The sequence below is a fragment of the Mytilus edulis genome, chromosome 3, assembly GCF_963676685.1.
Source record: "Mytilus edulis chromosome 3, xbMytEdul2.2, whole genome shotgun sequence".
In the NCBI taxonomy this organism is placed as follows: domain Eukaryota; kingdom Metazoa; phylum Mollusca; class Bivalvia; order Mytilida; family Mytilidae; genus Mytilus; species Mytilus edulis.
In genome coordinates, this window is record NC_092346.1 from 60,387,968 (window position 1) to 60,401,267 (window position 13,300).

The 13,300-nt window shown below is 29.4% G+C and overlaps 1 protein-coding gene across 4 annotated transcripts in view; it reads right to left on the reverse strand.

Annotated features, from left to right (window-relative positions):
- The window catches only part of LOC139516973 (MAPK/MAK/MRK overlapping kinase-like), a 45,291-nt gene that overhangs the window by 17,875 nt on the left and 14,116 nt on the right, over positions 1-13,300 (reverse strand). For 2 of the 4 annotated variants that reach the window (XM_071307464.1, XM_071307466.1), the window contains exons 2-5: positions 12,134-12,248; positions 7,415-7,504; positions 4,464-4,534; positions 1,416-1,494 (exon numbers count right to left, since the gene is read on the reverse strand). In XM_071307464.1, coding sequence (XP_071163565.1) covers positions 1,416-1,494; positions 4,464-4,534; positions 7,415-7,504; positions 12,134-12,248 — 355 coding nt within the window. The remainder of the gene's footprint in view (positions 1-1,415; positions 1,495-4,463; positions 4,535-7,414; positions 7,505-12,133; positions 12,249-13,300) is intronic. The other 2 variants (XM_071307465.1, XM_071307467.1) reach the window with 1 other exon arrangement.

Below are 13,300 nucleotides of genomic sequence, written 5' to 3' on the forward strand. Positions count from 1 at the left end.
TTAACAGCTTGCCTCAAAAACAAAACTTCATGAATGGATTAATTAAACTAACGCCTATTGTTTAGATATGCAGACCATATAACTAACATTTAATAGATCTTACATGTGATATAATCATATTGATCTTACATTTGCAGGTTTTAAATTCTAGAACTCTGGTGATTTACATATTGATTCCATGTTTGTTATATTCATTACTTATACATCTTCTTTTTCATCAACATTTTTTTCTGAGAAACTTTTATTGATTCTGCTTTAAGCTTTAAATCAAAACTTGAACGGTTAAAACTTTTAAACTAAAAAAGAGATCAGTATTTTGATGTTTGTGTATAGTGTGTTTTGCCCAATGGCACAGCATCTAATTCAAAAGTATAATTCCAGAGTTATGGTCCCAACACCTAGCATCCATAAATGACAAAGAAATGCCACTATCATACAATTATAAGTAAAAAGTAACGGAATAATATTCAAATGTCTTTGAATGCTAGAAGCATTCATATGTGTATTCTTTTAAAACTAGAAGGTGTCCTAAGGGCCTTAAAATGAACACCATGAAAAACTACACATCATGGTAATTCTAATTTCATATTTGCAGTTACAGTTACACTTCATGTATTTAAACTTAAAATGCAATCAATTATTTATCAAAACATTCTGAATTTATTCAAACTGAAGGAGTTTTCAAATGAATGTTTAATTTCAATATGTCAATACATGATTTTAAAACATAATAGTAATAAAGTTGCAGTGAATTCAATCATATAGTTAACAACAATAAACCAAACTAAAGTCTTTATTACCACTACCTAAAAACCTTAAAACTTTCTTATGTTGAAAAATGCTACATCTGAATAGAAATGAAAGAGAATTTTTTGTTTATTCAAATGTACCTTTAATCATATAAAAATGACATCTACTGAATAAATAGCCAAAACAAATACAAGAATGTTTTCTAACAGTGAAAAATAGATTTAGTGTATTACAGGTACATGAATGGAATAAAGTATGAAAAATACCTTTTGGTAGGTTCATGAAATAAGATGAATAAAGTGAGGTCAAATGCATGCTACCACGATAAAAGAATAAATGTGTTCAGAGATACAGAGTGTGTTCAAAGAGTGCAAAGAAACTAGCAACAATATACTTGTACACAAACCATTCTTTTAATATTTTCTACATATTCTTTTACAAAATTTCCTGCTAAATTTTTAAGTACAGATGTACAAACACGAATAAAAACTATTATCAAAATCTATAATTGCTGAAAGATACCAATAATATTCTTTTATTCAATGAAGATTAAACTATTTTGATAACCAAATAGAGGCATTTTCTCTTGATGTGAAGAATGATTTGTATAAAAGTACAAGGTTTTACATATACAATAGTGAAATCATTTGTTTGGTGTACTTTACCTATGCATATGTTCAACTGACTTTAACAATTGATACATATAATGTTTAACTTTTCGTTCAGGTAAATAATGTCTTTTTCCTGAAAATGTCAAATTTAAGTATAACATCAATAACAGTAAATTAAATAAATAAAACACTTATTTGATTTAAACTTCTCAACTAATTAAGTATAACGAATGGTAAGATTTTCTAGAGAACACAACTTTCTCGTTTACTAATACAGCAGAATTTTGATTTATAAAAGTGAACTATTCAGCATCATGAACTTTTAACAATACAATTAATGGTCTGTGTTGTGTAAATGTCACCTGGAGAAATTATTAGACCTGCTTGAAAAGAACACACCTTAAACTAGAACAGGGTTTTATAGTCTTTGTCTTTTTACAAGTTTGAGTATATCATAATCTTCAACTGATCCAAAGCATATTATGATAATTGTATGGAAAACTTTGATTAGTTTGTGATTCAAACTTTATTTGACACAAAGATCCCAGTAAAAGTTTCAAAAACATTCTAATATGACGTTCTTCTTTAGCTTTGGGTACAAAGCCATGTTCTAATTTGAATAGAACATGGGCTGCACGTGTTTGACGTCACAATTGAAATTGCAACGTCAGATGAATTTTGAACAACGCCAGAGATCAAAATAGACATTTTTGGCATGAAAGAATTATTTCTTAATTAAGGCAAGCTAAAGTTATAACATTATATCCAATGAAACTAATATTGGGAAACACTTGCATCTTAACTCATATGGAAAATAATATCATTTTTTGCACTTGTTTCTGAATTTGTTAAAAGTTCTTTGTAAATAAACCAAAAACCTGTCATCCGAAAAAAAAATCATTACATAATTATCAGTGGTAGTTGCATATAGAAATTAAGTCTTGTTGGGGGTCCTAATTTTCTGATGGAAAGTATCATTTAAAGTATTTATCTATACTTTCACCAGCATCATCAGCTTTGCTATCCAATGGTTACCATCCAGTTCCCCACTCTTCACAGTAAGGGGGCAAGATCGTCACCCTAGCTAGGGAAAATACATGTTCATGTACTGTACATGCAATTACAAACAAAAAAATCAGCTCTATATTTATAGAATTTTGTTCCTCTATAAAGTTGATAAAGTGGTATTGATCTGATTGTAAACTTTGGACCAATTATGATACATAATTGAAACATCACTTATAAATCATTTACAAAAACAATTGGTTGCTTCCTACAGGGACATTTAAACTGATGTGTTGCTACATACTTTTTTAATAATTGAGGCTGTTTAGCATACAAGTCATTTATTATGAAATTTTATGTTCAAAATAGCTACTGAATCTTAGTTTAGATTGATTCATTATAATGAGAAATCAAACATGAACATTAAATACCTTGTTAACTAGTGAATCAATATATTGAAATTAGACACAACTTAAACATGTCTCTGTCAAGAGCCACAGATCCAGGATTTATAAAATAGTAAAATTCTGTCTATAAGGGGGGACATGCAGGCTAAAAACTGAAAAAAAGTGCTAAAATAATTGGCCATAAGTAGACGCAACTTTAAGAGGGGGGCAGGATTTGGTTAAAGTCACATTGGCTAGCCTCAACAAATCAAAATTTTATTTGGCAATCAATATTTACATACTGTGTATAATTATTTAACTTGTATTCAGAACCCCTTTTTATTAAAAATTTGGTACATAAGGATATATCTGTATGCATAAACTAAATTATAAATTGTTACTTTTTCTTTCAATTATTGAAATAGAACTGAACCACAAATATACAGATTATTTTCAGACCTACATGTAAACTTTGTACAATGAGTAAGTTTGCCTTCTCGTTAGTTTTTATGAACTAACTGATTATCCATGTCTTTTCAATAAATAATTCTTGTATATTTAATTTTCAAACAGACAGTTTTGGTTCAAAGACTAAGTATTTTTCAAACTATGGTCTGATTCTAAAACAAATCAGCAGAACTGATATTTAAAAATATGTCAACATGAAAATTTAATACACCTGGGATTTTTCACATGATTTTTCTAGCTAACCATAAGTGAAGAAAGTTGATCTGTGATAGAAAAAATATAAATGCAGTTGTTAGAATAACCAATTGATTTCTGTGCAGACAATTACCAAAATCCATTTTTAGAGATACATGCTGGGGTTTGAGAGGGGTTTGATTTAGGGGGATGGTTGGCAATGTTGAAGGCACAATCAGTAACTTCAACTAGACTTCTTTGCATGGTTGTCACAAGCTAGGAGCCTTTCTGAAAACAAAAAATACTTATAAAGGCCATGAAAGTTAGAACAAAGACACCAAATAACCCCTCATAGAAATCCATGATACAGACCTGTTACCCTTCCCTCTTTAGCTTGCAAGAAAGGCACTTTTTAACCTGCTTCTTATTTCTTTCACATTGAAAAACTTCAAAAAAATATTCTCTCCTCAGTTTTGGAATTGCTGACTAACATGACTAAAAGAAAAGTTTTCAGGATTGTCTATTTGATAATGGGTTTGAGAAAAAGAGTTTTGCATAAAACCTGTACACATGAAGTGAAGCAAAGTAACTGTCCAGACTAGTCATAGCTAATATAGTCACTGCACAAGTTTTGGGTATCTTTTCAGTAAAAAAAGCAGCTACCATAATTCAAATTATTTCTCAACTGGAAATTAACCTTTTTCAGGTGCCAAAAAAAAAGTATGTGTACAATCCATCCTTTGTAATAAGATTATGGGGGTTTGATCTTTACTAGTTTTCACCAGTGATCTGTTTTTGCCAGTTGTTGTCACTGCTCACTTCTGTTGAAAATATATGACAGAATTTATCAAAACTGAAATATAATCTTATATTAAACAATACCTAACTGTCATTGCCAGTGGCTTAATGACTTAAATTTTCTTGGTAGGTCTAGTTTAAGTGTTCTCTAGAAAATCTGTTCGAACATTCTTTCTATGATCTAAACTTTTCCATTTTATAAACAGACGTTAATATAGATTTTTGGCTTAAATAAATAATATAACTGAGCAATGTAAATAGCTTTACTTACCTCTAATTAATTCATATATATTCATATCCATTAATTCACATATAAGCACTAATGTTCCTGACTTCTTGTCACTAAAACAGAAAATTAAATTACTTATACATGTTATATGTTTATCATGACTAGTATTGTTATAATATCCATTAAAACTGAATAGAGCAAAAACAGACTAATAGTCATTTTTGGGGCACTATATAGCTTGGTGTTGGTGTGTGTCAAGGCTCAAAGTTGAAGACTGTACTTTGACCTATAATGGCTAACTTTTACAAATTGTGACTTAGATGGAGAATTGTCTCATTGGCAGTCATACCACATCTTCTTATATCTATATAATAAATTGTAAAATTCAAATAGGAACAGTCTATTTTGCCTATTTCTGGTTCTAAAACAAATAGACTTTTGACGTTTTCTAATGAATTATTATACATGTAGTTAAAGTTACTTAGGATACATTTACATTGACAAATAAGTGTTCTTTTAGAAATGTGAGGTGAAATTTTATATATGAGTCTATGACATGTCATGTTATCTGAAATGATTTTCTTATACGTTGTGCTGTGGATGTGATGTTATTATTTCTAGAAACAGATGGCATTCAAAGAGTAAAATAACAAAAATTCTAAACGGAAACAACAGTCCCTAAGCAATGGCAAAATAAAAAGCTTGAACACATCAAAAGAATGGATAACAATTGTCATGCAAATGTTGAAATTAAAATAGCAATTTTTTAACATGCAAGTTATGCATACCGGTATTCAAAGTCAATAGACCATAACCATGATAACTTAGGATGTGGGGCCAAAAAATCACAGTGGAAATGAGATGTATCAATGTTATTTCAACTACATTCCGAATATCATTGACCTTCCACTGGTGGTTCCTCATGAACTGACCTTATCACAAACTAATATATTGTTGAAGCTGGCATAGGAACCATCATACCTATGTTTTGCTTTTTGACTCCTTCAAAGGGGAGACCAAAACAACTACCTTTGAATTAAACATGCCTTCAATGTAAATGTTTAAAATTTGAAATAATTCTATATTAGGCTATAAGGAAGCAGCACATTTCCTGCAAACCTCTGTGTCATGAAACACATGGAGATGCATGTAAACATAACCAGAGTATAGACATTTAAACTAACAATACCGAGCTAAACATAGATACATGATTGGATTTTAAATTTTTAAGCATATCTACCTTTTAACAATTCATTAAACTGATAAATAGTCAAACAATAAAACATGATGTGATTGACTGATAAAGAACATGTGCAAACAAAAAATTGAGTCGGCACATTTACACCATTGTTTTAACAATTAGAATGTCATGGTGTAATAAATGCCTTTAGAATATGTAGAAACATTAAACCTAAATATGTAACAAACACCCAATCTATCAGATGATAGTTACAATCGCATGCTTACTGTTTAAACATACAATCTCAATCAAACATATGAAAACATTTCCTCCTGCAGTTTATACATTATTCTACTCATTTCCACATTACAAGTTTTAAAAGACTGATCTACATATCATTCATGAGACAGTACCAAAGAAGAACTTAATTCTGTGGTTTAATGTTTCAAACATTAACATGCTCCACTCTCCATTTTATCAGAATGGAGAATCATTGCCAGTCAGATATGTACACCTTTATACAATCATGAGCGTCACTGTAGACACAGCTAGACACTTTTTGTAGACACAACTAGACAAATTGTGTGTCTGGCGTAGGTACAAAATTTAATCCTGGAATCTATGATGAGTTTATCCATACACCAAATATAGTTGACCAATTGCTTGTAGTATATGTGATACGTACTTGACCACAAAAAATTAACCTTGAACACTGATCCATGAAATGAGGTCGAGGTCAGGTAAACCCTATCTAATGGATATGCAGACCTTGCAAGAATCCCATATATACCAAATATATTTATCCTATTATGCAGAATAACTGAGTATTTCACATAGACAAAAAAACTTTCTCAACTTTTTGTTCAGTCACTGAAGCATAAAAATGAGGTCAAGGACAATGGATACTTTGTCTATCATTTTCTTATAAATTTGTTATAAAATTGACCAAAATATTGTTAAGTTGCAAAACTGAACAACTGAAGATTCTTATTACTAAAAAGAAGTTATAAATTCAAGCCTTAAAATATTACCAAAAAAAATTAGAAAAAAAATTGAAACAGATAATGGTCATTCCATTATTTCCAACTGTTAATTGTCTAAAGGGAGACCACTAGGCAATTATAAGGTCACCTAGGGGCTTTTTTGAGAAGCCTACAGGTGTAATATTAATACCACCATTGATTTTCCCCTATTAGTCTTTGTTAAATTTGCACTTTTCAAAAAAATGTGTAGAATTTATCTTTGTTTCAAATTAAGAAATACTTGGCATGATTAAAGTTTTATCCTGTCCAGCACTATAGAAAAAAATTCACATTATAACATTTCATTGCATATAAGAAAATAACCATCACTGGAAGTTAACCAATCAAATTTCTCCCCTTATTTTATCTGTGTACAAGGTTTAGTCACCATGTAACCTAAAGATTACAAAATATTCTATAGAAATCCCAAATAAAAAAATAATGGTGCTTAGAAATACCCAAGACATATGTTTATGACACATAAATCTTTTACTACAATAAAATGTAGGATTAATTACCTACAACTGTCAAATTCAAGGGAATATTTTTTTTCGACCTATTTTCTTATACAACCGGATGTGACATACCATGATTTGGTGGTATTACACCTACAGTGTACATGACTGCAATAGAAATATTATTTGTCAATATTCAACTTTCCTTTAAGCCATTTTGATTCCTAAAGGCACTTTGACTTTTTTCTAAATGTTTTATTATGTGCACAAAAATCACCATTTTCTCTTGTTTTGTCAAAATCCATAGATCACCTGTTCCCCAAATTAAATACTTACAATATGACCTCCTGAAGTTCCAGGATATTGGAATGGGGGCTTAGTCTCCTCATGGCTTGGATTTCTCTTAAATTGTTTACTTGTTCAATACTGTAAGTATAAAATAAACAATGATAAGATATCTACCTTGAGATATCTATAAATATAGGTGCATCAAAAAATGTATCTATTAATCAATAAAAAGTCATTTGATTTTAAATAAAATATGCTAAACTATGTTTATATCACTTGAACTAGGTGACCAAATTTCTGCATATATCCATCTATTAAATAATCTCTACATGAACCTTTCCAAAATCTTTTCATCCTCCTATTGTGGGGTAAATAATTAAAATGGTAGAAAGAATATTTTAACATTAATAACACATACATTGCAAAAAATGTGGGGTTTTTAGTGTATGCTGGAAAATATACTATGAAGTATATGCATGAAAACTCTCAGTTTTTTTAATTTTCAGTCCTCTAGTGTATTTCAATAAACAATTATCTTACATACATTTTTCAAGAAACACTTCCATGAGGTCCAATATGAATATAGAGGAAATTGTATAAGTGTATTAATACACTAGAAAGAGTTTTGGTTCTTCTTGTAAATTTTTAGAAAGATTTGATGACACTTATTGCTTCCTATACTTTAACAAATAATTCTATAAATTTTGAGTTTTTAAAAAACTAATAGAAATTTGAAGTTATTTAAAGGTCCTCTGTTTATAGAAAAAGTCTGAGCTATTTATTTTTTATATATTTTTATATTTAAAATTTACTGCTTCATCTATTATCCCTATTACATTTCAATTATTGTAAAGATTTGTCAGACTTTTGTTATAAAACTATAAAAGGAATGGTCAAACATTATAATTCAAAGTCCTGAAACTGAGATGTATATATTCTTGAAACATTCTTTATATCTTATTTGCCGTACTTATAGATTATCGTTGGTTATCTCAACGAGATTGAATTCTCGCTTGAGCCGGTCACAGCGAAAGCGAGAAATTCAATCTCGTTGAGATGACCAATGATAATCTGCTTTATCGCTATTTTACCAATTTCATGTCAATTTCATTAGCAACGCCACATGGCTACTTAGTTTCTAGCGATAATTTTCCATCACAAGCGAGTAGCATGATTTGAAATATTATCACAAAAAAAGATCAAAGGAAAAATGCACAAAAAAGCGATAATAAGTTATTATCATTATTATTCACTGAATGAATATCTACATTTGTACATGTACATGTACATGCAATCATATATGATTATCCAACCTATTTGTTGATAAACATCTACATCATTTGGGTCTGGTGGAGAGTTGTCACATTGGCAATCATACCACATCTTCTTATTTCTATTCTTATTTGTGATAATATAATATATGGTGTCGTATATAAACTTGGATTTTGAAACCAGCATGAACACATTATTTATATATTCTTAGTATTCATATATTCCTACTATTCATATATTTCTGTACCTTTTTGAAGATTAAGTATAAACTATACATAAAAAGAACATTTTCTTCCTAAGATATTTAGTCTAGACCGACTCAGAATTTAGCCTGTGTGACACTACTGAGTCAAACTAAACACATCACGATTCACAGATGTATTTTATGATATAGTCTGAAAAGATCTCAATCTGCATTTTATTCAAAACTTTTTTAACATCAATATGTAAAGATAGTTTAAATGCAGATGATCAGTATACAGTATGTAACAGTTTTCTTTGACACTGTGACAGTATATGCATTATTCAAATATTAGACATAATAAGAATTGGGGGAATCTTCTTTACCATCGCTCAGCTTAATTATCTTTTATCCTATGCATGTAGTTCTAGTATTTACCAAGTATATCTTTACAAATTATTGATATTAATCCAGGAAGTTCATGACTTCTGGAATTTTTTTTCCTATGATGAATCAATACAATATACTTAATTCTTATTTATTTCTTTTAATTGGATTTTTATCACTTCCATTACTCATGTTACTTGTATATTATATTTATATTAACAAAATTTTGTCAGGTTTTTTTTTAGGTAAATATGTGGAAGTGCTGTAAGGCAATGGCTTTTAAGTTTTTATAAATTTATAACACGGAGAAGTTATAAAAAGTTTAAATGCATTTGTATATGCAAATAAATCCTATCAATAGTGATTAAGGACCAAAGTAGACCCACAGAAAGATAACTGCTATGAGCTAGTTATTTAAGATAAATATTCAAAAGTTAACATTTACTGTTAAATTAGAATGACCAGTAATATCAGATCAGAAAAAAATTTGGTATACATTAAAACGAAATGGTAGATGTTATAACTTTATGACTTTTTACATGGAAAAAAATGGGTCAATTTCAAGGAGAAATAGTGAATTAAAAATCAGGTTTGTCGACAACGTGAGGGTCAGACTAAACTTGGGCTACATTTTAGAGTGCAATATAAATATTAGCATAAACAGGATTGGTTAAGTTGATGAATTTTAGAAAATAAACTGTACTTGATAGGAGTTATTGATATAAATACATGTACATGTATGAAGGAGTATAAAAGTCTTTCTATAAAAATAAATATATTTTCATTTATTATTCATGTTATTTGATTACGAATATTATGATTATGAAAAATCTTAAAATGAATATTATGATTTAAATTTCTAAAATATACCTAGCCTGGAATAAACACAAAATGTAAAAAGGAGTAGGTCCGGTAAGGCCTGGTTTCGGCCTCAATTTTCAAGTTCATCTAACGAAAGATTTTAGACACTTTTTAAACACTTAAGTGTCTATTTCAATTGATTCAATTAGTTTATGGGAAAGATTTTAACTGATTACGTCATTAAAAATGCTCCGACTCAGGCTTAAATATGAAAAATCTATCAAATATGCCAAAAATCGTCACTTTTCAGATGGTTTTTGTCAAAAATGAAAGTGGCCGCATCCGTGTTCATCCTCGACCTTTATATATATCATGTATTATCATCAAATACAATTTACATTTCAATATTATGGATGAACACGAATGCGGCCACTTTCATTTAAGACGGAAACCGTCTAAAATTTAACTAAAATGATCAAATTGTGAAGATTTCAGTAATTTAGCACGACTTAATGATGCTAGTACTCGATATATGTGAATTGTATTGTCAAAAATAACCCATATTTATGTAGCAGAAGCATTCTACTTTTCAATGAATATCTTAACGATTACATATTCACAATTTTCTAAAACTGCTATATTTTGGGGCCAAAAAGGGGTCTTACTGAACCAACTCCTTTCAATGGTTAGGAGAGTGCTAAGTTATCATACATCTTTATATGTACAACATGCTAAATGTGCACATGTCTGTCCAAATTTAGTGGTTGTCAAAGATTGTTGTCTGCCTCTTTAGCATTTATTTGTTTGTTGGTATTCTCTTTTGAATTGTGTTACATTTTTTTCATTCCTAGGCTTCTTTTAGTTTACAATAGGAAATGGGTTTTGCACATTGTTAGGGGCATTGTCCTACAGCATTTTCAATATCCTTGTCCTCTGGTCACTGGTTGATAGTTGTTACATTGGCAATATTACCACATGTCCTTTAATATTTCTAGGTTTATAAACCATCTTTATTGTGGGTTTTTTCATAGGACTTTTGGGGAATATGACTGACAGATTGCCTTGCTTTATGTTCCACTAAAAATCAGTACATGTATATAACAAAATCACATGTATTAGATTACAACATTTACATTTCAAAAAGTCTTCTTTGATAATATGAGCTCAAAGATGTCTTTTTGGTGTATTTCTTTTGTTAGGTTGCTGTCTCAACAATTATTAACTCAACATCTCATAGTATTCACATGGATATGTCCATTATCAAACACATAAAATTGATCTTTATTCCATTAATGGTAAGAGGGGTTTCTGTGATCAAAAAGTGCTGACATATCTTAATAAATGAGATAAAAACATTGCACAAATAACAAATTAATTCTTTTATAATAATTATTAAATATAGATTTTATTGATTTGAACTTTATCATGTTTATTGAGGTACATGTACATGTATGAATATCTGATGAACAATTCAACATTTAGTACATAAAATAATCAAAAGACTTAATTGTAATAATAGTCTGCTGGTGGGATCATTATAGACTAAAGGCCATGTATCTATTGTAAAGAGGAAAGGTATTTTTGGACTCATGCCACCCCATGAATAAATATTAACAAAATATTTACTGATCTAATAATATAAATGTAAACAAAAATCAACACATTAACATACAAATAGTTGTCTATACATGTTTGTTTCAGTTTAAATTCAAATTAATTTTAAGTAATACGATATAACTAACTACGAAAAGTTGCCAACTTTCATGGTATTATGAATAAAACATATTCTTTTAAAATACTAATTGATAATTGATTGAAAGTCTTTCCACTTGACAAAGACAATTGATTAGTATCTAAGATATCGTCAGTGTAATATGTTTATACTTTTGAACCTAACGATAGAGTCGGATCAGTGATATTTGTTTGTCTAAAAAGCAATATATAACTGACGTATAAGATATTGACCTGTCCTTAATGACTTTCACATTTTATCTATAATAATATACACATGTATATCCTAATACGCCTTAGATCACATAATTGGAAATCGCATACCTCATATCTTTTTAAGATTAGGTTTTCAAACCTCAGTAAAAAATATAACACGATAAACAGGCATTTTTTACCTTTCGTATGTTTGTTTCATCTTCTTGCACGCCCAGTAAGTACCATCTTTTATATGTTGACATTTTAATACTTCAGAAAATGTACCTTCACCCTTTTTTCCAAGGATTCGATACTCTGAAAAGAAAATAATCCATAAAATTATTTCTCTTACATCATGTGTACATGTAATTAATATTAAGGACATCCACAAAAAATACATGATGATGTACATTGTACTTGGTTAGTTGTTTCTCATTGAATGTAACTGACTCCCATTAATCACTGTAAATCAGTTTTACCCTTTGTTTTACAATGTGTGTTATTCAACAACAAAAAAACAAATATTCCCATTAACAAATTAGTATTTCATATGCATTCCTTACTTTGTACCCTCTCCTTGACAAATCAGACATAGCTTGTACAAATGTAACAGCAAATTTCAGTTCTTAGTCATGATTGTAAAGAAAAAGGAAAAAGATATATGCAAAAGGATGGTTTTGGTCAAAACCATATAAAACAGTTACAGTAAATTTGAAATTCACAAATGATTGCAAGGTTTATATCTGAGAATAATGCGCAAAATGTGCCTGGGTGAATATCTCAATTTTAAGGACTCACATTCTGATAATGATACAAGTAAATGTATCTGTCATTTTGGACAATTCTTCAAAAAAATCGCAACAATAAATGCTATATAATTTCTAAGTTTACAGTATCATTTTCAAAAAAGTCTACATGCATGACATTGGAGAACTGATGAAAAGATGTTTGAAACAAAGATGATTTTTACATAGGTTGGATTATTAATGATAATTTACTTTATACTTTTCAATTTGTTTGTATGTATTGTAAAATCATTTTGAATGTTAACTTTTATATATAAATTAATATCAGGTTTTTAGATATATATTGTTCTGAGCTTATTCAATAGAATTTGAAATGGGGAGAAAAACAAAACAGTGCCTTTTATAGCTGACTATATGATATGGGCTCTGCTCATTGTTGAAGGCTGTACAGTGACCTAGTTAAGTTCAGTGTCATTTGGTCTCTTGTGGAGAGTTGTCTCATTGGCAATCATACCAAATCATGCAAATAAGCCTGTAATATTGATCACTGAATCTTGAGCAGTCACTTTAAAACACTATACATTGTAAATACTGGGATAACTTCAGAAAAGAGAATGGTTA